The sequence below is a fragment of the Anomalospiza imberbis genome, chromosome 1 (genome assembly GCF_031753505.1).
Source record: "Anomalospiza imberbis isolate Cuckoo-Finch-1a 21T00152 chromosome 1, ASM3175350v1, whole genome shotgun sequence".
Classification (NCBI taxonomy): Eukaryota; Metazoa; Chordata; class Aves; order Passeriformes; family Viduidae; genus Anomalospiza; species Anomalospiza imberbis.
In genome coordinates this window covers 40,143,206-40,169,477 of record NC_089681.1, presented here as the reverse complement: position 1 = coordinate 40,169,477, position 26,272 = coordinate 40,143,206, and the positions used below count along the sequence as shown (strand labels likewise).

The 26,272-nt window shown below is 38.6% G+C and overlaps 1 protein-coding gene across 2 annotated transcripts in view; it reads right to left on the bottom strand.

Annotated features, from left to right (window-relative positions):
- RB1CC1 (RB1 inducible coiled-coil 1) overlaps nt 1-16,192 on the bottom strand; it is a 65,894-nt gene extending 49,702 nt beyond the window's left edge. For both annotated transcript variants that reach the window (XM_068188955.1, XM_068188964.1), the window contains exons 1-3: nt 15,957-16,192; nt 3,026-3,131; nt 841-968 (exon numbers count right to left, since the gene is read on the bottom strand). In XM_068188955.1, the coding sequence (XP_068045056.1) occupies nt 841-911 (71 nt within the window). In that variant the 5' untranslated portion in view covers nt 912-968; nt 3,026-3,131; nt 15,957-16,192. The remainder of the gene's footprint in view (nt 1-840; nt 969-3,025; nt 3,132-15,956) is intronic.
- Between the last annotated feature and the right edge of the window lie 10,080 nt (nt 16,193-26,272).

Here is a 26,272-nt window from a genome sequence, read left to right as displayed (position 1 = left end):
TATGAAGACAGCAGGTGAGCTTGGCTCTTGCTACTCTCAAGGTGTCTTGCACATGAGAACAATGAAAAATGATACAATACAAACCTCTCTAAAAAGCATCTATACATTTACAAAATGCTTTTAGCATGCAGTGAAAAAAAAAAATAGAACCAGTAAATTTTTTGGGACTTAACCATGATCCTCTAATACCAATCATGGTTCAGGCAGTTGGGCATTCAGAAGTTCATGGTTTACATATAAAATCATGTAAAATACGTTGGAACCCTACAACATAGCACAAAATCGACTTTTACCCAACTAGCTATGAGACAAAAAACTTCATGCCAATTCTTTAGCATCCAAAAACATTCCAGAGCACACATTTTCTTCAGAATGAGTATACTGACAAGAGAAAGAACAACCTGCAGAACTCCCTCTATGTCGCCAGACAGTAAAAAAATAAGCCCTTTCTAGAGAAATCCCAAATAAAAATACTATTCAAAAAAGGGTACAAAAGATCAGAAGTCCTTCTGACAGTTTTTTCAAAAACCACCAAACACAACACCACACTCAGTGAGGAGCAGGTCAGCCTCTGCCACTGTCCCAGAAATTAAGTAAGTTCTCTACTCTTTCATGGAATCTCACACACACAATCACCTGGCAAAGCAACGAAAATACTAATCATAAAAAAAAAAAAGAAGGAAAAAACCACCAAAATTCACTCAAATACCAGAAAATCTAGAGGAAAACTACAATGACATACTAAAAAAACCCCTAATCTTCATCTGTCAAATACTTAGTATATAAAGTACACATACTTTTTAATTTAAAACAAACAATACACAATTAATTTACTCTTACTTTTGTACAGCAAGTTCAGTATCAAATGTAAGGGTAGTTCCAGTGTTGACCAAAAATACATATAGCTTCATGATGATTTCTTTAGGTCTCTGAAGTTTGCAACTTCCACTGCTAAAATCATTTAGAAACTGAAACAAAAATGTCAAGTGTTAGTTTCACAGGAGCTATGAAAAAGACAGCCATACGTTTTCAAAAACACTTTTTCAGATATACAGTGTGTGAATACATCAGTGCTCACATTCCACAGCTCTTTATTCATTACTGAAGACAGAGATGTTGTTCTTCTAGCCAGAAACACAGGAAAGGTAAGTCTCTGCATATACAGACAGTTGGGAGGACACATGAGAATATACACTGAGAAGAATAAAAGAAACTAAATTTTAAAAAGAAACAAAACAAAACAAAACAAAAAAAAAAAAAACAAAAAAAAAAAAAAAAAAAAAAAAAAACAAAAAAAAAACCCACAAAAACCCTATGACTTCCAATTGCAGAAGCCATCATCCCAGATCATTACCTGGCTTTTCTCAATTATGAAATACCTTTATAAAGCCCCAGATAGTAATTTCCAGACATCTTTTTTTAGATTTTACAAACAGCAGCACAATCTAATAACTCCTCAACTTACAGCTACTATCTGCTCACTGCTATCCCTAGCCATATTTTTTCCCCCAGAAACTGAAGCACTGACAAAAAAAAAAGGAAAAAAAAAATAGGCAAAATTCCTTTTTGTATTTCTCTACAATAACTAATAGCCTTAAAAATATTTTTCTGTTATCAGCATTAGCTAAATCTATAGCTTCTATCTTTGTTACTGAAGGCAAACATGAAGTATTCAAGCAAGAACGTGCAGGTCAACACGCATTTTCAGTCCTGTGCCTTACACGAACCTGGATGAGTAATTCTAAGCATGTGTTTTTCCAGTGTATGTGACAGATGAAAAACTTTAACCTGCCTCATAAAACACTGAGATTTAATTTGAGATTCAATCACTGAACTACTTCATACTTCTGAACCTTTTTCTCTTCTCCTTAGGAACTAGGAATCTTACGAGTAATTTCCACCACACCAACAAAGCTGCTACAGAAATACAAGTACCGTAGTCAGTAATGACCTGAGATTTTTATATGGAAAGAATTACAGAAAGTTAAGTTGTAAGTTTTAGCCACTAAGCAATATTTTTATATCATTATAAAAATGACTTTTTGTATTAAATTACTACACAGGTAATATAAGTCATCCCTTTTTCCTTGAAATATTAATAGGACACACATACAGGGTCCAGGCAGTTTATCAGATTACTTGAAAATTAGTCTGAATGTGCATTTATCTCTTTGCCTACACATAGAAAAATTGATAAACCACAGAGGAAAATAACAAACATGCCATTAATATGAGGAGGGGGGAGACATTTTATCAGAATATGTATTCCAGAAAGTTATAAGAGTTTGCTTACAAGCAAGAGAGCAGCTATTCTCACACTTTTCAAGCATTAATTATAGTCCTAGTTAAAATATGCATTTTTACAAAAAGGTTTCAGAAACAGAAGAGCATCAAATAAAAAGGACCAGTTAAATAATTTGATCTGAAGAGAGTTTGTTGTCTTTACACCTGAACTCTACTATACACAGTGGCAACAGCTTCATTTTGAATTAGAGAAAGAAGAACATACTCTATAAACTAAGTTACTAGACAGGTAAAAACTGCTGAACACCAAGAACAAGGTAAAAGTTCTTTATTTTATTACTAAATTCTTTGGACCATGTTTCAGAATTGATCAGTCTCATGCACGCACTATTCTTTTCCCAGAGGGTATTTGTGACCATGATCCAGGCAGAATTAGAAACAAGCATTAAATAATACAATGTTCCAAGCACAGACCACATGAAACAAAAAAAAAAAAAAAAAACCCACATGAAAAGCTTTTCCATCTAAGCATAGTAAAAGGCTTGTATAATACCTAGTTTCCATATGAACATTACTACCCAAGCTAAAGCAGTATTTAAGAGAGAATATGTCTAAAACACACACAAACTAAAATTTCAATCAAGCATTTACCCATCCATACCATAACATTAAACCTAACTAAAACATAGAAAGAAGAAACATTATTAAGATCAACAATATTTATGAGAGCATCTGCCATACATCAGGAGCCTCTAACTTTTTAACTTCTGACAAGAATTACCTTCAGGCATTATACAGAGCCACCGTCCTCTTCAAATTCAAGCACACATTCACTTTACTTGATTTTTGGCAACAGAGTAGCATGGCTGTTCAAAGCCATAGAAGATCTGCAAAGATTCAGAATGCAATTATTACTAAAATATCAGGAATTTATGATCATAATTGCATTTAATACAGAAATCAGTGTATGTTAATGCCAGAAGAGTAATTATGTGTTAGTTATTTGGGGCTTTGTTAATTAACAATAATACCAGTCACAAGTCTGCCCAGATCTTCTACACATCTGAATACTTCTGCTCATCATTTTTGTTTAAAATAACTGTTAATCATACTTTTGAGTGTTTATAATGAGAGAAATTTAGTTCAGTATAAAGAACTGCTTGCTTTTTCAATAACTGAAATTATTTTTCATAACTGGTGCAGAATGCTGATACAGTGATGCTGAGAGCAGTAGAGAAAGTCTTAACAATGCAATTTATCTAAGAAAATCCATCATTAAAAGGTATACATGCTACTGCTGTTGAATGAACAGTCTTATCCAGCAGATGCCTCTCACAGATTCCTTCAGGAATCAGTATCACCTTCCTTACCTGAAAGATAACCTATTTTGCTAAGCCATTCACCTACTTTCAAAGCATTTGTTAGATTTATTTACTCTATTTAAAAAAAAAAAAACTGAAGATGTTACCACTCCCAGATTGTCACTACATCTTGGCCAGGGGCTTCCTCTCCCAGAACAGCTTCTTAAACAACAATGGAAACTACAACAATCAAAATGAGCCAGATTAGCAAAGGTGACCTTTTTAGGCTACCCTAGTTCATTTTAACTCGTTCAGTTAAGTAGCAGTGACAAAGGAGAAGGAGCCTTGGCAAAGTGCAAATGTAGATGAGCTGTTGGGCTCAGGGCAGTGAAGCAAGTGCACAAACTCCAAACAAACATTTATATCACGTTAATGCCCTAGCAGGCTTTCTGAGAAGATGATCAGGCACTATAAAGGGTGATAATCCATTACTAAAAATAGGCTTGCTGAAGCCTGAAAACCATTAGAACATGTAAACCATTTTATACAACCTATGCTAGTACAGATAAATCAAAAACACTCCACCCCACATTTGAAAAGCTCAATAAAGGAAAAAAAAATATTTTATGGTCATGGAACAGAAGAATTATCTTCATCCCTTTTGTCCACTCTCCCACCTCTCCTATCCAAAATGCACACGACATTTTATCAGAAGCAAAGGTACAATAAAAAGGAAATAACCAGTGTGATTAAGTGCTGCTATTAAAAAAATTCTATGTGTCCTCCTCCCATTTAGCTATCAGCAGTCAGAGGCTGTACTTGAACAAAATAAATTTGTGAATATTTGCTTTAGGTCAAAGTACTGCACATTAACATGAAACTGCTGAAATATTTCTGCCACAAACTAGGAACACAATGCAATAATCTCTTGCCTTATAATTACTTTGCAATCACTAAGACAGAAAAAACAAGTCCTGTTTCTTCACCCAATATTTCATCAAATGATGCTGGGGGAAAAGAACTACACTAACGCAGGTAGGACAAATTTGTATTAAATTACTCTTAAACAAAAAAAAAAAAAAAGAAGGCAGAATTCACAAAATTCCATGGAATTCACCCACTCTCAAAGTTGTTACAAATGTCAGTGAACACTTCAGGAATAGGAGAATGACATAAAGCAAGGTTCCAGAGATACATGCCTTAAACTGCAACCGCTCCTGCACTGATGTCCGACAAAGGCATGCTGCAGCCCTTCCTCCCTTCAGCAGGAACTATGTCAAGTGCCTCTCTCCAGCTGCCTGTCTTCATAACATTGGAGGAAAATTAATTTTGAGAGCTCTCCCTAGTCTTGCATCTCTGGACAACATCTGCTTGACCGTGTTCAAAGTTACAGGGGGTATACATGAAAGCCTATCAGAGTCGCCTAAGATTCTTTTCTTTCAAAGGTCAGGTTATTGCAGACTGCTACAGACAAGGTCAGTTACATATCACAAATCATTTGTGATATGTTTAAATTTGTTCCAAATATTCCAGAATATTGTTATCATCCAGCAGTAAGACAAGTTCTTAACATAATCTTGGAGTGAAAGTCACACCAAGCTTCAACAGAATATATCCATACACGTTTTGTTCTTCTTCTGTTTGTATTACCACAACAGGCCATTAGGAGAGTATCCGGCTTTATTTATTCATTTTTAGCTTTAAACTCTTATGTAGTGTTACAAGTTTCAAGACTTTTAGTGTTACGTTGTTACAATTATTTTCATTTGTTTTAATAGAGGTTCAACAACTACACAATTTGACAGCTACTGAAGACAGAGCTATTACCTATGTAATCAAACAAAACCACAAATGACTAATCCACCCAGATTATTTGTTTAAACTGTAGACTTAGACTTGCAACATTAGATTCATGCTATCATACAAACTAGATCCTTCACACTATGGGATAGAAGTCTGTATGACCAACTGTCATGAATTATCAGTAATACCATTAAAAAAATAGCTGAACAATTGAAATTTTCTTAAACAGCTGCCAAATCAGACAGAATATGGTAGGCATAAATAAAAGAAAATAAAAGAGATGACAAAAATGTAAGAATAGCATGAAGTATAAAGAGTTTCCATAATTAATTGAAAATATGTACATTAGGTAATAAAACACCAAAACCAGCCATGAATACATTGTGCTGGTTGCAGCATTTATTTCACTGCTCTACATTCTACATTGCAATGCAATTACTGCATTCTTTTCTTGTATAATACAAACTCTGCAACAACCAACTACTTTTGAAGTCAGCGTTGATCAATACTTTCAACTCATGCTGTTTACAAGTATTGAGACGTATCTCAGTTCGGAACTTGCTCATTGTTACATCTCTGAAAGGAAATTACTGTCTATTTACAAACTCTTTTTGTCAATACAGCACAGGCATCACAGGTTTCACAGCGCCCTACAAATAACCCTATGGTTACATTAACCATCCGTTTCTGCCCTTAAATGCAGAATCCCTGCTTCTAATTACCTAACGCTGACTGTTCCATTGTTTCATGGTACAGTTCTTTCCAACTTCACAAACTCAAACACTGAATCATGGCATCCAGAGCAAGACAAAGACAGAAATCAACATTTATGCTGTTTGGGTTTAATGGGACATTAATCAACTTCATTTTGGTCATTAAGTTCCCTCTGTATTATCTTAATTGTTCACGCACATGCTTCAGACATCTCATTTCCCATACTTCCTTTATAATCTGTATTACAAACTAAACTTGAGCAAACAGAGATACTGATAAATTTTTCTTTAACGCCATAAAATTTAAACTGAACTATGCCAAAGTAATGGCTTTTCTTAAAACCCAGTGGTGTAAAATTCCATCCACGGCAGCAACACACAAGCAGTATATGGTATCTTGGTATTTGTTCCCAGGGAAGTGCTGCTCCACATCTGTATGCTAAGTGTTGTACTTATCAATGCTTCATCTTCCAAGTCAGATAGAACCAAGAGGCCCAAACTCTTTCCCCCTTGAGTATATCTCCAGGTCAAAATGGGCTCAAGCTTGAAAGCAGACAGAACTAGCTGAGTCACCTGATCAAGACAAGACACAGTGCCTGCATTTCCACACAGCTACTAGACAATCACATACTTCTATGTGATCACCACCTGTGAGCTGCTGTTAAGAAGTTTCACTTCCCTTACTGCAGAAGCACTGAGGCTACACTACAGGTAACAGTGTCTCCTACATGAGTCATAAATGTTATCCCCAATTACCAGGGTCAGGAGGCTCAGAGGACACCACAGAATTTCTGCCTGTTGAAAGGGCAATTCATCTGAGGCAAAGGCTGACAAGTCTGTGACATGCTTAAAAAGACTCAAGTGCTATTCCTCATTCAGTAAATATCTTATCTGGGTATCATCTCCCCTCATTGCCAATATACCTTTATTACCTCTCGAGATGGAGTCAACTGTGGAGCACATTAGCATGTTATTAAATAGTGCCTCATTTCCATACCACAAATCTTAAGGTTTGACTCTCAGATGCTACAGTTCTTGTGATTTCACCTTTCAGAGCAGAATTTTCTGCTTTACCTCGACTTAAGCAACTCTATAATCAACAAAGGTACAAGACCAGTGCAGAATATTCCTTACAATTTATTTTGTTTTCTTCTATAAACCTGTCTTCTACCTCCACTTCCTTTGGTTTTTTTAAGTGCCCTTCTCAAAAAATGGTCTCTTGCTTCAACTTGCAGACCCCAGCAGCACAGTATTTTATAGCACATAAGTCAAAGGAAAATGAAAATAGAAACTAAAGCTAAATTTACTGCAAGTAACACCTTTCTTAATGTCAGTTGTAAGATCCTCTCTAAAAGTAGGCTTCAAGGACCTTCCTTCAATACTGCAACCTAATGCATCTAATCAGAAATACCTTAATTTTGCAGAAATTACTACTACCAGCACCAGAAGAATAGAAAGTATGACCTCATTGTGAGGGCACACATTCTTTAGTCATGCCTTATGCAACAGAAATGGCTATGTTTTTAAATTACAGTGCAAATGCAAACCATTTTCTAGACAGCCAACTGTTGAAAGGAAATATGCTTTAAAAGACACTTTAAAAACTTGAAAGAAAAACTAAAAACATTAAAAAAAAAACACCTAAGCTGTGTGATGAAAAAGTAGTAGGGTTCCTCCAGACCCAGGTGGACAGAATAATTTAATTCTCCTACTCCTCCAAAATAAATTTAATGAGAAGTCCACATTTAATCACTGAGATAAATATTACTGAAGGTGGAGATCCCATCTTCAACTGCCACCTTGTATCAAAGCCTATAAACCTCATGTTCAAGCCACACTGTAGTCTTAAAGAAAGGCTGTCAATCCCTGACATCTGTAAGGTTGCAGCCATCTGGAGCTCTATTTATATGTTGAGATGTGCACCAGGCACAGAGGCGGTTACTTAATTACAGCATCTCCAACAGTCACTGTGTTCTTAACAGCTCTCACACTCAGCTGCTGGTCAGCAAAGCAAGTCTTTTCCACTCAACCCAAGAGCCAAGCTGCAATCCTGCAGAGCAGCCAGGACACATTCCTAAACTCCTACTTCCCAATTCACTAAAGAGGAATTTCAAAAGTCAGTAACATAGTATTTCATAGTCTAAGAGGCTTCCTCCCTCCTTCCCCTCCTTTCAGATGAATCATTTTATGTATTACTAAGCGAATACTTCAGTTACATATTGGCCACCATATTCAGAGTTGCTCCTACAACTCTGAATTACATGGAAGCTCCTTATTCAGCTAAGTAGGTGCTGCAATGCCTTCAGAGGCCCTCAGCAACATCAAGGGTGAAAGAGCAGATCAAAAGCAAATCTGGGCAGGTAAGAAAACACTGTGCATTAAAGAGTGTCTTTGAAATTGGTGTGGCCCAAAACAATGCAGCTTCTCACAAGTTCAGACAAAACTTACACTGTGAATTCAAGGAATGCAATAATTTCAAACATGCTTATAATGCAACAAGCACATTATCAAGCACTGTGTCATGATTACATATGGATGTGATTATAAAGCTTTAAATCTGATGGTTAGCATCTATTTACACTGCTGTTTTCACTGATTTGAGGAGCTGCCAAAACACAGTCCATATAACAGATCAGACAAAAGTTCTCCTCTTCCAGTAGTAAATACAATTTTACCCCATTTTTCAAAACCTCATATCTCTTACATGATAAAAAGTGAAACTTCTGTGCCTCAGTTAACAGGTACAAGCCAGAAAACAAACCTAGGATTTCTGACAATCTTATTGCTAGGTAACAGCCCACAGCCTGCAGAAGTATCCCTTTTCTTTCTTTCCTTCTTTCTTTTTAATTGATGGAAACAAGTCTTTCCACAGCTGTCTGTGCCTTACTTTTTGACAAAGTTAACTGAAGGTTTCGCCAGATTTTTCTTTTTTTAATGTATAATTTTGCCATTTCAAAGCATTTGTGGAGTACAAGCCTCCCCTGAATTACAGAGATTAATACATTATCTTTGCAGAGATTGGTACTCTCAGGTTCATGGAGCTTCAGGTGTTTTTTTTCAGGTTACTGACTGACTCCATAATGGTGGGAAGGTTCTTTCTGTAGGTACGTACTCTTTAAAATAATGAGCATGTAAAATCTTCCCGTGTTTGCAAACAATTCTGCCAAGAAGCAGACAACAAATTTTCATTCTTTGTTAAACCCAACTCAGACAAGTCAGCACCAACCCTTCTTCCACTAACACTCTCTCTGATCAACCAAGAACACAAACTCTGGAACACAAACAGAAAGAACACCAGACTAATGAATCCCTTTCCTCAGCCAGTTCTTCTTTTGCTCCTTTCCCTGCATTAACTTTCAGTGGTGCAAGTACCCGTATTTCTCTAGAATAAACTGGATGACTTTGCTGTAATAACTTAGAAATGCCATACTTCTCCAGGATACTGATAGCTCAAATTGGTTCCATGATCTGCTTCGTTATATAACTCCACAAACTACATTTCAACTAAGGCTGGAGAGAAGCTAATGAATACAGAGGATACTCAACATCAGAATCATCATTCAGGAAGACAAGTGAAAATTTTCAGAAAGCATCATTCACATTTCTAACTGCCCATGCCATCCTCAGTTACTAATAGATCACTTCTTAGAAACCTAGTAAAAAAGCCCAAACCAGTACCCTCTTAAAAAGCAGGCTATGACAACTTAAAAATTTGCAATTACTACAGATGCAACCAAGGACAGAGTTTCTCAAAATTTAGTCTAGGAGGCCATTTCCCCTGTTCCTCCCTCTTCAGATACAACATCCTAAAACTTTTTTTTTTCTTTTATAAGGAAAAGATAAAAATCTTGGCCAGAACTATTTAAAAGATGAAAATATAGAACATAAGACTTATTAAATGGCATTTACTTCACAGGAATGAAAACACTACAGATGGAAAAGAAAGTCAAAGATTGACAATAATGAAATGTAAGGCAAGTAAAGATCCTTGTAATTTAGTCTGACTGCCTACATAAGAGTCACAGGTTCTTCCTTAATTGCTATTCATAAGCAATGAGATTTTAAAAAAACAGTAAAATTTTCTAGTAATAAAGAAATCCACTACCATCTTGGTAAACTATTTAATTGGTTTGCAACTTTCAAACTTGTTTCAAATTTTTCTTATCCTACATTAATTATAAAATCAGTATTTGAACTTTCAAGATCTAAAGATAGAATTTATCTAAATTCTCTTTTTTAAGTTACTTATAACTCATATGTCACCTACCAACCTCCTCCTATTCATCAACCTTCTTTTATTTTCAGTAGTATCTGAAAGTAAATGACCATCAGCAAGATGCAGAGCTAATACAAGCCCTAGTCTCCCTAGGAATACATGTTCAGAAATGTCTAGATTCTTCTCAAATCAGTTTATTAACTCTTTTTGGATATCACACATTTACAAATCACCTTCAGATCTCTACTGGCAACAGTGTGAAAGAAAAATAACCGCAATGTGCTGAGAAATGAGAAAAGCTGTAGGATAGTTTGCAGAATATTAAATTGTCTTTAATCTCAAGAAGGTGTTTTCTAATCTTCATCTGCCCTTCCTTACCTTTCTGGAATATAAATCTTTGGTAGCTTATAACAGCTAACAACATGCACTGATAAATTCTTTTATGCAGTTTTACCAACATAAGAACTATACAACCACCAAAGAAACCCCAAGAAAACCAGAGAAAAACACAACTTACAATGACTGAGGTATTACAACTATATTCCTGCCTTATTAAACCCTGGTGGTGTTGTTTAGAGCCATAACATGCATGTGAAAATGTTGTTACAATACATTTGCTTTTTGAAATGTATAGGTATTGTACCACCAAGCCTTTCATTTTAAAAGGGAAGTTTACACACTACCCCTCCCCCCCTCTTCATTCAGAAAGAACTGAGAATTTTGAGTCATATTTCAAACCATTCACTGGGTGAGAATCAAGTTTCTTTCAATCAGCAGACAGAACAAGTACTTGTGAAGAATATTTTTAAATAGAGAAGTCAGCTTGAATTTACTAGTAGAACACTTACAATATAGCATAAGCACAATGTATTAGAAGACAACTTCTAGTCCTGTTACACAATATATTCTTATGTAAGAACCTTCCCTTCATCTGAATTTAATAAAAATACACACTCTGGAGGATGGAAGAATAACTGTATAAACAAAAGTACCATTTTGTCAGTATGAACTGTTTATCCAAAGCCAATTACAATAAATAAGGGTCAAATTTTCACACTTTTGATGTACCAGCAAAGCTACTTGGCATCAACAAACTCAAAGTTTGAGATAAACCACTGACATTAAAATTCCCTGTAATATCAAGAAAAAAAACACCATTCAAATGATAAAGAGCAAAAAGTACTGCAGCTATAACTACAACACAAAAGAGTATAATATGTTCAATCATAGAACTAAATCAAAATAGAAGTTGGGAACTTAAAAACAGCTACCTCAAACATTCAAAAATCAGACCTCAGCAAAGTGCAATTCTTACAGAATTTATAATTTTGCTTTGCTAAGGGTGGTATGATTTTTTGAATTGATGATGTAAGTAAAACTCTCCCTATAATTAGTTCTTCAATACTGCATTCTACCTCTGAAATACGTATCGTTTTCAATGTGTTCAAAATGAAAACGTATCGTTTTCAATGTGTTCAAGATGTCAAACACATCTTAAAGAAAAAATAATGAAGATTGATGTATCATACAGATACTAATTCCACCTAATCCCTCCAAATGAAAGCAACAGGCAATCAAAATACTGAACACACTATTTCACTATCTCCACCTCAGCTTTCCTATACTCTCCTTGAAAAAGCAAAAATTCTGTTTCAAAAGAAAGCCTTAAGAGGTAAGAAAACATGAGTTATTTCATAAAGAGAAAATAAATCCACGTTCTAAAGTCATTTAAAAACCCCTCAGAACATGACTTAGGCAGAGCTGCTCTCAAATATTCACACACCATTCTTCTTATTGATCCTGTAACATTACACAGCAAGACAGATGCAGGACAGTTGGAACTCAACTAGTCAACAAAGCAGTTTCACATTTTACTTTCCATTAACAAGTAATTAACACAAGTCAGAAAGAAATTCATACAGGACTCAAGCCTTTTTTGTACTTATTTGTACTAATTCATATAAAACAGTCAACCACATTCTTATTTTCTAGATGCACAAAGTACTAGAGCTTTATATATAGCACACCGTAATCATTTCACCTTGATGCAATAAAGACAGCAGGCCCAGCTGCAAAATCTCTTTCCAAAAGGAACTCTCCACATCTTGGATGGACATAAAAAGCTACACTGAGCTGTTGCTTGAGCTCAGAACCCTTCTGAACCATGGACTACAAACCTGAACAACAAAAGGAAAATACACACCTGGAGATGGACAGAAGACAAGCATGAATTGCCCTGACAGCCCTGGTGTTTCTCCTGACCAGCCCCATGTCAATCTCTGAACACAAATGTGGTATCAATAAATATGTTTAGATACTTCTATTGACAACTTCCAATAACTAGTACTGACATATTATTATTAACATGTATTATTAACAGTATAGTTATGCTTGAATCCTATTAGAAAACACAAAGCATATCCACTTCCAACCCTGCTAACAAATAGGAAGATAGAAAGAGTTGGTATGCGGCTACGATGTCTTCCAACTTGCCTTTCAACTGAACTACATTTAAAAAACTAAAATTTAAACTAAATAAAATTCATTAAGAATAAGATTCAGAGTGGATCTGCACTATGAATTAACTAATAAATAGACAAGTGACTGTCTCAGTAACCACAGAATATTAATTAGCTCAAAAATAATTGCTAGCAATTTCTTTATCACCATTAATCATGCTATACGCTTTTACAACATGCAATTCATTTGAGGATCTTTCAACTTGTATACCAAAAACATCAATCTGGCAAATCAGCTAGAAAACACACACGCTGTAATTCTTGCAATTGGATTAGTAATTTACATATGATTTTTTTTTTGCCTGTTTGGTATCACTGCATTCAATCACATCCTGCAGTATAATACAATATTATTATGTAAGTTGGTGTCTTGTAATCAAGTGTTTGCTGCTCAGTAATACTGATTAACAACTTTGCACCAAAATGCTACCCATTAATAGGCTCCTAGAAAGTATTAAGGTATTATTTGTTTTTTTCCCCCTCCTCATCTTCAGAAACCATTCATATAATGTTATTAAGCTGTGGACCAAAAATCAGGAGCGCAACTTTCTTGAGCAATATTGCAAATGTAGAAGGAGACACATGACTGCTTGGGCACTATCCAAATGACTCAAGTAGCTCATGTAACAACTTGGTACACACATTATAGTTTTTCATTTTAACTTGCTTCCACTTTCACCTCAAAATGCTAATGAACCCATCCTGTGCAAGTCTCAAGACCCTCACACCACTCTTTCACAGAAAGTAACTACTAGTTTAAAAGCAAATAAAAACTTAAGGACACACTGATAACATACAGAAAAATTCTTTCCACTGTAACTGCCACTCTTATCAAAAACAAATCAACTTGTGCTACTCCCTTATCCCCAACATACACTTAGTTCCCTATTTAACCAAAATAACTGAAGTTCAGTTTAGAAACTGTTTTCCATCTCAGTTTCTGCAAGGCCACGTAACAGCTGTGTTCAGACAACATGCAGGGACACACCGTTTTTTAAACAGACACCACAAAAGACCTCAAAATAACCCCTGCCCTCTTCTCCAGTCAGAGCACAAGTCTGCTGCATACACTTCTAATTATAAATATAGTAACCTGACATGGGGAGAGAGACAGCCCCTTGGACACGATCTCAGAAACTACTAACCCAAATCTGTGCTGACCACAAGCCTAGAGCAACACAATTGTGGCTAAGACAGATTGCTATTTTGCAATCTACTAAACACACTGCTGCTTGTACAGAGTGGACAACAATAACGGACTTCCAAAGCGCAATCAGGTCTATCTTACAATAATCCACTATCCCAAAAGATCCCGTTTGTATTTCCAGCTCTAAAACTGGCACAGCTGAAGTCCCTTACCATGTGTTCTTCAGCAAGTAATTTTCTTTACTACTCTCAACATAATAAAATAAAGCCATTTTGAGTTCCAGGCAGCATTTAGAGTAAGTACAAATATATCCTCTACACACTTTAATCTAAACTTAATGTTGCTAGAATATCTAAATCCTTTCTTGTTAATACTTGCTTCTTGGCACAAAAGTTTGTCTTAGACCACAAGGTATGAGTAAGGTCGTTTCTTTATGTGCTTCATCTTTTAAAAATTTCCCAAGGTACTACATGCTAAATATTCTTAAAATTCACAATTTGAATATACCATAATAGTGCATGTTTTCATTACTATTATTATTATGCAGTACTTCCATGATGTGTGGAGATGAACTTTTTAGAATTGTATGTATGGGAGAAGACAAGAAGCAATAGTTTCAAAATGAAAGAGTATAATTTTAGATTGGATATAAGGAAGAAATTCCTTACTGTGAAGATGGTGAGACACTACAACAGGCTGCCCAGAGAAGCTGTGGATGTCCCATGCCTGGAAGTCTTCAGGGACAGGTTGGATGGGGTTTTGAGCAACCAGGTCTAGCAGAGGGTGTCCCTGCCCATGGCAGGGAGGTTGGAACTAGATGATCTTTAAGGTGCCTTCCAACCCAGGCCATTCTCTAATTCTGATTCTATTTCTAGTGTTATTCCTCACAGTACTTCTCAGCTGTATAAAATTCAACAGTCTGAAATATGTTTTTCCATTATTTTCATTTCTTCAGCATTGCTGAGTTTCCTTTTACCATGTAGTTGAACACACACCTCCAGAAGTGTAAGTCCTTCCATAAACCCAAAAGCACAAACTACTTCTGACACACATATACGTGAACACAAGGAAAAAGAACCAAACATCAACCTCCTCACTCTTTCCCACAAAGAAGTAAAGGTGAAAGCTTAAAATATGAACCACAAGAAATGGCTCATGGCCAGGACATACCATGTAATTATTTCAGACAAAAACAAAAGACACAAGAGAAAAAAAGCCATGGTTATACGAGGTCTAAACTAACATTTCTGGGTTTCTTGGGACCAGACATAACTTTTTATTTCATGTCTAGATGATGTTAGGCAAGAAACATGAACATTACAAAGGTAGCTCATTGAATTCTCCCAGCATTTACACTAGTATTTCTACCTCTGGATCACTGGCAGCCAGTATTTTTGGGGGGTCAGTGAGAAAGAAAAGCGAGCACGGATCCACAGAACATCCTGAAAGCCTACTAAAGAGCCGTAAGAAAAAACCGAAGGGAAAATTCGTTACAGTACACATGCTTCCTCAGGAGCAGGACCAAGTAAACAACCGAGGGAGAGGCAGAACAACGTTTATAAACACACAACGCTTCTGCACGGTGCTCGCCCGACTGCCGCCGAGGGCGAGCACGGAGGCGCTGCCAGGCTGAGTCATTCCTTGTAGTAACTTCACCACGAATCCCTCACCCTGGCAGGGGAGCCCTGGGCAGGCAGAGAGCACCCCGGCCCGCCCGGCGCTGCTCCCCTCCTCCCAGCCACGGCCTCCCCCCAGCAGCTGCGCTGGGGTCACTCCGCCGCAAAGGGACGGGCTCCAGCCGCGGGATCCCGGTCCTCTTCGATCCCCGCTCCGCCGCCTCCCAGTTCTCGGTCGCCCGCCCCACGGGTACAGCCCTGCGCCCAGCGCCGGGACCGCCGCCCCTCGCCAAGGCCGCCCTCTCGGTACCGGAGTCCCCGCCTTCCCCGCGGCTGGGAGGGGCTGAGCGGGGCGGCGGGGGAGCCCGCACGTCCCCGGGCAGCGCTCGGCACTCACCCCCGGCTCCCGCGCGGGCAGCGCCGCTCATCCTGCGGCGGTGGCGGCGCGTCCCTCCCGCGCCGCGCGGCCGGGCCCGGCGGCTCTGCGGGGACGCGCAGCGCCTCGGTGGGGCCCGCGGCCGAGCGGGGAGAGGCGGCGGGCCGGGAGATGCGGCTCGGCGGGGCCGGCTGGGGGCCGCGGGGACCGGGGGAGCCCTGCCTAGCGCGGCCGCCGCCGCCGCCGGTGTTTGTTGTTGTCGTCAGCCGCTTCCGGCGCGAGGGCTGCCGGGAGGGGGCGGCGCGCGGGAGGGACCGCGCGGCGGAAGCGGCGGCGGCGGCGCGGGCGCGATCCGGGAGCGCTCGGGGCCGGGAGCGGCCTCTGGAGTGCTCTGGTTCCACCCCCACTGCCCACGGCAGGGGCACCGCCCGCTAGACCAGGTCGCTCAGAGTTGGATCCACCCCGGCCCTGAATGCTTCCAGGGATGTGTTCAGGATCTTCCCACCGTACCTTTGGGCAGGCAGTTCCATTTCTTCACCGCCTTCACATTAAAGAGTTTTTTCCTAGAGTCTAATCTAAACGTGCTATTTTGCAACTTACACACATTCACCCTGTCCCTGTATGCCCTTGTAAAATAGTCTTGGCCCGTGTTTCCTCCAAGTTCCCTCAAAATACTGGAAGGCCACAATTAGGTCACCCAAAGCCTTCTCTTTTCCAGGCTGAACAACCTCAATTCCTTCAGCCTTTCCTCACAGGAGCAGTGCTCCATCCTTCTGGTCAATTTGGTGGCCTCCTCTGGGCTCACTCCTAACCAGGTCCATGTCCTTCCTTTGGTGGGACCCCAGAGCTGGATGCAGCTCTGGGGGTGGGGTCTCACCAGAGCAGAGGGGCAGAATTCCCTCCCGTTACCTGCTCGCTGCACTGCATTTGATCCAACATGATTGGCATTTCAAAATCAGACCCTTGGCCTTACCTGAGCGGGAGGCTTATTCAATTTCATTTTAATCTGAGATGACAAGAGATCAAAAGTTTAGAAAATCTACAGAGGGATTTAAATATTTCTCCTCTATGTTTTGAGTTTTATTGTAAAGAACTATACTGAAATAACTTACGTGCTTCATTGACATTTGGAATTGTAAAAAAAAATCTTAAAAAAAGATGGTTTTAGATGACACTTTCTTACACTCTGCACAAACAGAAAAATGTCATCTTCTGCTAGAGAAACTTACCAATCACTTTTGCTATAAAATGCAACTTGCAACTACAGGGATACCAGTTCCTACCAAACTTCTAGGTATCACCTGTCTGTCCCAGGGATATTCTTCTTTCTTTCAAGATTTTTCATAGAGCAGCACAGAAGAAAGAAAGAGAAAACAATTTCTATTTCTGCTCCTTGTTTTTCCTATGTGGAATGTGTTTGTAGAATTGCTTACCTGGGGTGATTGCTTGCTTGGATTCTGGTGAGGATTGTTTGAGTCTGGTGGCCAATCGGATCCACTTGTGTGTGGACTCTCGAGAAGAGTGTCACGAGTTGTGAGTCAGATAGGGTAGTTAGAGAAAGTAGGTTTGTAGTTTTAGTATCTCCTTTAAATAGTATATTAATGTATTATAGTATAGTTATAATAAAGAAATCATTCAGCCTTCTGAACTGGAGTCAGACATCATAATTTCTTCCCACCGGGTTTGCCTACATTTGCAATACCTGTCACTTAAAGAAAGTGAGATCACCATGGCCAGTCCAACCAAAGGTTGTGTCCATTTCCCAAACACACAGGAAGTTTAAGACTAGAAGTTGAGACCTTCTAGCAAGGATAAAGTGGAAAGAAATAAAAAGAGAAGGATTCATATAGTGGGAATCAAGGGCTCTCTGTCACTATATTCTTTATCCTGCCATAGGCATTGACTATTATTTCAGCATGTAAGATGATGGCTGTTTGCATTTCCAGATGCTAGGCAGAATTTAGCAAGTGTTCAATTCATCCCTGTGCTAGCAAGTGAGGGTGGCCCCAGGTGCACTCACTCTCCAGGCTGGCCTCCCATTCCCCAGGGAAGGGCCCTCAGAGAGCTTTTGACATAAAGCAGCCCATGAGCTGTAGGGTGGGAACTGACCTCTTATTCCTGTCTGAGAAAACAAAAGTAAACCTCGTACACGTCACTTTTGGTTTCTGTTTTATTACAAGTTTCTTTAGAGGTTTAGCCCACAGAACTTTTCTTTGGGATGAGGACATTTCCACATAAATTAGGGAAGAGTGAATGTGAGAGGAATACAAGCAAGAGGCTTATTTGACTCAGATGCAGGAGAGGATCACAATGCTGGCATCAAGGACATCATCTAGCCAAGATCCCTTGAGAACACCATACAGCTGGATTGTACTTTCTCTGCTGCCTACCTTCACCTCTCCTTCCATAACATACACCATAGGCAGCAGGTCATGGCAAAGCATAATGTTGTAGCCAGGGTATATTCAGATATAGAATATTCTCTGCACATAAGAGGAGGATTGCAAAAAAGAGTGCAAGCATGCCATGGTCCCAAGCACAGAAAGAACATTGACATGCTGGAAAGAGTGCAGAGGAGGCCACCAGGTTGAGTAGAGGGATGGAGGCTCTCTCCTATGAGGAAAAGCTGCAAGAATTTCCTTTGTTCATCCCGGAAAAGAAAAGGCTTTGGGGTGACCTAATTGTGGCCTTCCATACCTTAAGGTACTTCTCACAAGCTGGACCAGGCTTATGGTTTTCACAGTAAATTTGTGGTAGCCACCTCTGCTATGTTGGAGAGCTTCCTGCCTGTTTGACACATTAAAGGCTATGTGGAATTGTCACAGCCTGTCCAGACAGGAATTTCTTGGCCTTGTAAAAAAAGCCCCCAGTTGCCACCTTGTGGCATCCCATAAACAAGTACTCCCCAACTCTGCAGCTTGTTGGGAGACGCATCAAAATTCTGAAAACCACCTGTGGCACTTCAGATTACAACAGTAAACGGAGCTGGGAAGTCATCAGTGCTCAAACAGATGTAATGTAATGAGAAGTATAATACAGAACAAATTGCATTCATGCTATTGTCAGAAGTCAAAGAAAAAATCCCAAAACTTTGAGGTTTGGTAAGCCTGAAGCACAAATAAGTATCATTAAAATTCTCTTGACAAGAAACTACTAAGAGTGACCTCCTGAAGTTTGAGAAGCTGAGACATTGGCAAGAGAAGCAGCAGCATCTCTTCAAACACTGAAGCAGCAGTGCCGACAGGGTTTGTAGTTTTCTGGCAAAGCACCTCTGCCAGTCAGGCTTTCAACAATTGCATAAAATGAGGCTTCAGGCATTTAAGCATTGTTCTGGTTTTTACAGCACGTGTGGGACAACTGTTGAATGATTTGAGAGGCAGCTCAGGCAGGACCGAAGCAGGAACTTCAGTTCTGGGGAGTAAGCAAAGTGCTGCTAGCAGAGCAGGTTGTTCTGGCTTGTTCTTGTAACATTTCATTATGTTGCTTCCTCTCAAAGTGTTCCAGAGCCACTTCATGCCAAACAACTAATTACAGGGTTTTTTCATGAGCCTGTCTGAACAAAACCTAAAATTTAGCATTATATTCTATCTTTAAAAATAAAGCAGCATTTTATGTAGTTTTTGCTCTAGGACATACAAAAAGAAAGCATTGAATCAGGGTTACTGGGAATTCTTCACATTTTCAAAGTGCTGTACAAAATGTAGGTTATTATTCCTTCAAGATACTGTTTAGGATCCACGTATATATTTTTTCGCATTCTGTAAAATAACCAAGAAGGTTGAAGGGGTTTTTCACTGTGTGCTTTTAATTTTGGGCACTAAATTTGGCATACCAAAGAATGTGTCTCTTAAACTACATATTTATGCAGCTGTAGTCAGAGAGCAAAAAGAGCAGGCTGCTCTTTAAGGGAAAGCAAACTGGGAGCCAAGGCTGGCAGCAAGGGGCACTGTCATGGACAAGGGGCACAGTCGCACAGTATCAGTGAAGTCTGGTGACTGTTTTTCTGTACAATTGTTATCTGCACGCCGGTAAGGAACCAATACTGTCAGTATTTATTTAGTTTCAAATGTACTTCAAAACCCACATCTTCCTATTTTCTTCAGCTCTGCTTGCCAGAAATTTGCCCTATGTACTTCTGCTTCCCTTACTGCTGTGTCTTGGTTAAACCCCAGCCAGCCACCAAGTACCACAAAGCTGCTTGCTCACACAGTTCCCCTCTGCAGTGAGATGTGGAGGAGAAGCAGGAAATAATTGTAAAACACGTGGGTTGAGGTAGAAACAGTTTAATGATTCAATTAAATATAATAATAATAATAGGAGACAATGAAAAGAGAGATAAATAAAACCTGAAACAGACAAGTGATGACTAAATCAGTTGCTCACCACCCACTGAGAGATGCCCAGCCCTGCCTTGAGCAGTGATCAGCCCCTCCCAGCCTCAACTCCCCCCAGTTCATATACCAAGCATGACATTCTCTGATATGGAACATCCCTTTGGTCTATTCAGGTCAGCTGTCCCAGCCATTCTCCCTCCTGGCTTCTTGTGCACCTGGTCACTGCCAGAGCATGGGTAATTGGAAAGTCCTTGACTTGGGATAAGCCCTGCTTAGCAACATCTAAACCATCAGTGTGTTATCAATATTATTCTCACACTAAATAAAAAAACAACAGCACTGTACCAGATACTAAGAGGAAAATTAATTCTGCCCCAGTCAAAACCAAATACATTGCTATCTTCATCAATTTCCCTTGATTTTTGTTTTGTTGGGGTTTTATTGTTTGTTTGTTTTCCCCTTTTTCAAATACTGGAAACAGCTATATTCATTCCTCAGCTAGGTCAGGCTGATGCTTTAAACCCATTTCCTTCCTTCTCTGTTGATGCTTTGTGGCATCTTACAAAGTAATCTTCAACAAGTATTTGTTTTCAATTTAAGTCTTCCTCCAACTAAACAACCACTTCAGAAACCAGTATTTTTTTAAAGGACAAAGTACTGTTCTGACCTGGAATATGCAAGGTGAGCAGCAGTTTCCAACAACACAAGTGTTCCTGCATGTTTTGAGAGAGACTTCAAGAACTTCAATTATCCTTTAATGTAGCTTGGCAGTCCGTGGCAAACACCAAATCCTATCTCATCTCCTGCTTCTTTTCAAGAGCACTGACTGGTCCGTAAGCAATCAATTTGTTTTTGAATGGTCAGTGACTCAAGAACAGCTGATGCCATTTTGAAAGCATGCCACTCCCTCTGACCTCGTTATAGATCATTCCTAACCAGTGATTTTAACATTGTGTGGCTTCCTAATGTTTCAGTACTTCTGACTACACAAGTTTTGAATTCATAAGTGATTTTTCTTGTTTGCTGCAAGAGCTTCTTGCAGGAAGGGAATAGTTAGGTATAATTTAACATCTAGGTCATGAGATCAGTTCTTGGCCCTGTGCAGAAATATGCAAAGGGCATTTAAATCTCAGATTAAAAAGTCAGAATGGACATACCCTCAAAAGTGGTTGAGGACAAAAGCTCTTAAGGGAAAACACACAGCCTGAATAATCCTGTAAAAATCCCTTGTTGTGCATTTTCATTTAAGAGGCTCCATTTGTGTAAGGGACCTTCCAATACCACCACTTCTCCTCAGTACTCAGATGATAATGAGTACAACAAGGTCAAACAAGCATTACAGTGCAGACTACATAGAACAACAATAATACTGTTAGTAATATTTATAGAAAGTTATAGCTGTGTAAGCATTATTGAATATTTAGTGTCACTGAGAATAGAATTCCCATACTGTCTATCAGCTTTGGTTTTTTATATTAAAGCACTGAAGTCATGTTCATAGAATTGAAGGGAATGGAATAGAATGGAAGGGACCTTAAAGATCATCTACTTCCAACCCTCCTGCCATGGGCAGGGTCACCTTCAACCTGACCAGGTTACTCAGAACTCCGTCCAACCTGTCCTTGAATGTTTCCAGGGATGGAGCATCCACCACCTCTCAGGAAGGCTATTCCATCATTTAAAACCTTCATTGTAAAAAACTTCTTTCTTATATCTTAGAGCTTTACTAAGGACTGGAGTTGGGGAGACACTAATGAGTAAATTGGTATTAGTCATAGGCCTGTATTCCATTTTTCCTCTTTTAAAGGGATTTGCTCCCTTTTTCCCAGTCAGTGGGAGCTTCATTGGACTGCTATGACTTTCCAAATAGCTACTTTCTGTGCTAATTCCCTCGAGACTCCCGGATGCAACTTATCAGGTCCCATGGACTTGTGTACATTCAGAATCCTTAGATGGTCTCAAACCTTCTTTTCCGCTACACCTGGCAGTCCTTCATTCTTCCAGTACCTGCTTTTACCTTCTGCAACTCAGGTGGTGTGGCTGTAGCACTTGCCAGTGAAGACTGAGGCAAAAAAAAGCACTGAGTACCTCAACCTTCCCCATATCCTGGGTAACCATCTCCCCTGTTCCCTTCCAGAGAGGACCCACATTTTCCCTAGTCTTCCTTTTTACTACTTCTGTACCTATAGAAGCTTCTACTGTTGTCCTTGAGATCCCTAGGCAGGTTTAAATCTTTCATGACTTTAGTTGTTCTAACCTTATCCCTGGCTGCTGGGACAATTTACCAGTATTCCTCCCAGGTTCATAATTTCCACCCTCTGTAGGTTCCCCTTTTCTGTTTTTGTCCAGGAGCTCCTTGTTAATCCATGCAGGTCTCCTTGTTCATGTATAAAATCATATTTTTAAAATTTAAGTTTAATATCTGCTAACAAAAAATTATTACATATGCAGCTATTTCAGTTGAAGAAGTTATACCAGGAATTTGGCCTGTACTGCTAGAAGCTTGATGTATTTTTCTTTATACAGTCATGAAAAAAATATACTGTCCCCATTTACAAAATAGCATTCTAATGATCTTTCTGTTCACAGATGACATACTCTGATCCTTTCATAATTTGCATCACTCACTCTCCTGGTTTGGTAACCGTAAAGACAGAAGCTGTGAACCAAGAAGCTTCAGCTTCTCCCTTAGCCCTGTATGCCAGTGGACTTGGCTCTCACCATAAGCCATGGAACAGCATGGGAATCCAGATCCAAATGGCAGTGCAGGATCCAATGCCAGGAGCAGGGATTTTAGACATCTCCAGCTGAAACCACAGGCCACAAGCCAGCCAGCATCACAGCAGCTGGCCTGGAAATGTACCTCATCAGGCACTCCAGAGAGTCAAACTCAAATGCTTCTAGACTATGTCCACTCCTTCTATATTTAGCTTTTCATGTGCAGTCTATTTTTAGAGGATAGAAAAGTATGGTTATATTTAATCTGAGTCACTAATTTAGATTTGGGGTTTTTTTTCATTTTGTTATTAAGTAATAATTGCCTTTTTAAAATGAGCATCTAAATTCCCCTCTCCTTCCCAACCTTTCTAGTAAGGCAAACTAGAAATTCATTATACCAAAACTCTTTGTTTAATATGTTTTAGTAATCTATTTAAATAAACTGCAAAGAGCCTTAAACCAAATAAATGATGCCCACTTTGCACTTATATAAAGATGAATTGCTAATTGAAAATATAATCTATTAAGATTTTGAATACTATTTGTCCTTTGTTCTGCTAACTTATAGTATTCAGTCCTTTTTTTTTTTTTTCACTTTTATTTCTGAATGGAATAGAAACAAACCCATCTTCCTTTTTTTGCGGCTCCCAGGGCCTCAATTCGAAGAATTAGTCACTGACCTCAATTAACAGAGTAAACTGAAATGATGAACTAAGTACACTGAAACGGTGATTCTTTGCATTTCCAGAAGAGACTATACCTTTCAAATATTCCTAAATACCTAGCTACATTATTTTAAATTGTACTGTAGGAGTAGACTAATTTAAACTGGTTTTAAATTATTAAAGAAAAAAAAAAAAAAAGAAAACTGACTATTCTGAGTGCAGTTGCATTCATTACTCATTCTTAGGAGCTTTTTTATATTCATTGATGAGCTCAGGCGTGGGTGCTGGTAGAGTCCTCTTTCAGAGCTTTACAGCTTTGGAATCTGCTCTTCACTTGAGCTTTCCAATACAGCAGCTCAGATGGCAGCTGGTTTGATTGCATCATTTATGTTTCCTATGCATTTTAAAAGCATATATACATTGTTCAAATCTGTGTAGACAGGGAATTCTTTAGATAGATGTAGATTGTGGTAGGCTCTTTTGCAGTTAGAAATACCAAGGTTCTTAAATTATTGTCTTTCTAAAATAAATATCTAAAATTTTCTCATTTAGTGTATTTTTATGCCAGTGTATGAAGGACAACCAAAGAGAAACTGACACATGCAAATCTCAGGTAATTACTCTCTTCTACTGAAATAAGCCAGTTAGAGATAATAGAGATCAATACCTGCCTAATTATTTCAGCACCGGAAAGAAAGAAAGAAAGAAAAATTGTGTCAAAACTGTAGGGCTAAATCTGGCTCAGTGGAGGGCCTGGTGATGTACATTTCCAGGCTGAGTGGTATAATATTGGCTGGCTTGTAGCTTGAGGTTTCAGCTAGAGATGCCCAAAATCCTGCTCCTGGTGCAATATTCCTTCTTCCTTGAAGACTGGCTTGCAGTTTTGATTTTCTTTTATTTTTTAAAACACTCTAGGTACAAAATCACATTTGTACATAAAGCTTAGCATTGTTTCTTATTTAACAAGGAAGAAATTAACTTCAGTAGCCAATATGTGCTTTACTCAAATACATAATTACAGTCAATTAAAATTTACTGGTTGGAGTCGATTTTCACAAAACTTTTCCGAGCAACATATACTGTTCTTAATCCTTTTATCTGTATTAACTGAATTGCACCATTAGCATCATAAAGAAAAAGTGTGTTGTAGACTATAGATATCAGACTATAGATTAAGCAGTTTTATCTGTATGCCCTTTTTGAACATTTCCCTAGCATTAATACTAGCAGTTTTCTGAAGTTTCCCTGATTTTCACATTTTTATTGATACTGACTTTAGTGAACCTCAGCGTAAAACCCCAAGTTAACCCAAATTACTTAAATTCCAGCTTTGTCCAGTCACTTTCTTAATTGGCAGCAGATAATTTTCATGTCATTAATAGTTTCAGCCATTTGTTGTAGGCTCAATGTTTAGTTCTAGGACTATGGGGAAAAAAGAGCAACTGACCCCTGCCTTGACTGGCTATGGACTATATTTCATAGCTTTGAGTTCACTTTACTCCTATCAGTTTCTCTTTTCCTCTGTTTTGTTACATAATACTGATTAGATTTGTTACTGCTGTTCTCTAATTTCTAACTGTATTTTTATATAAGTGGTGAATCTGGAAAAGCTCTTAGCAATAGCTCTCTCTAGATTATCTGCTTATTAAATCCTTTTTAAGATACTCAGTTTTCATCTACATTTTAATTTGTGCGTGTGTTTTCAATTAATTTTTCTCAATACTTGGATCTCTGGAAAGTTAGACAAAAGTAATTGCTAAGTTTACATATGTCCCTTGATCTTAACAAAATATATCTGTTTTGAATATAAAATAAAAACTGTTAGTGGTCATTGAACAGTCACAAAGACTCTGTTAATCTAAATTTATCTAAAGAAGAAATTGGTGATGTTTTTTTTCCAGCTTAGTTATGAGGTTATTTTTTAAAGACAGTGCTGGAGAAACTGTCATAAAAAAATTTGTTTATTATTTCTCTACATGCTAACTCAATTTATGAGTTTGCTTAGGATGCAGAAGAGGAGAAACCATTGTCCCAAATGCTTCTTATAATCGGAGCCTGCCTAAGTTTGGGTTTCCTTTGTGGCCTCCAATGCCATATAGAAATTCAAGGATTTCATGTAATTATCTATAATTCAGAAATTCTCCAAACTACCATCTCAAAAAGCCTTTTTTTCCCCACACAGCCTTAAGGTCGTTGTGCCTATTAACTTTTTTGTGACATATATTCTAGCATGAAGGGAGGTGTTTTGTGATTTTACTGCAGGCAGCTAGTCTAAGGATGAGCACACACTGCTAGTGCTCTATATGGGATCTCAGACCATCAAAGCAGAGGGGAACTTGCTTTACACAAGTGTAGGAAACGCCGTGTGGCTCAGGCAAGGCTGCAGAGCTGGCGAAGGGGAAATCCACAAAGGGCCAACCCAGCCTGAGCTCCGTGTTCTTGCAGCTATGGCACCACAGTGCCGCTATCAATTTACAGCTAGCAGAGTCAAACCTGTGGCAGGAGGTTTTATGGTGTCTAACTACGGGATTACATTTCTGAAAGTCTGTGATAAAAATAATCTCGAATCGCAGATAAAGATTGGCTAGAGTATTGAACAGGTGTACTCTGAAAAAAAACC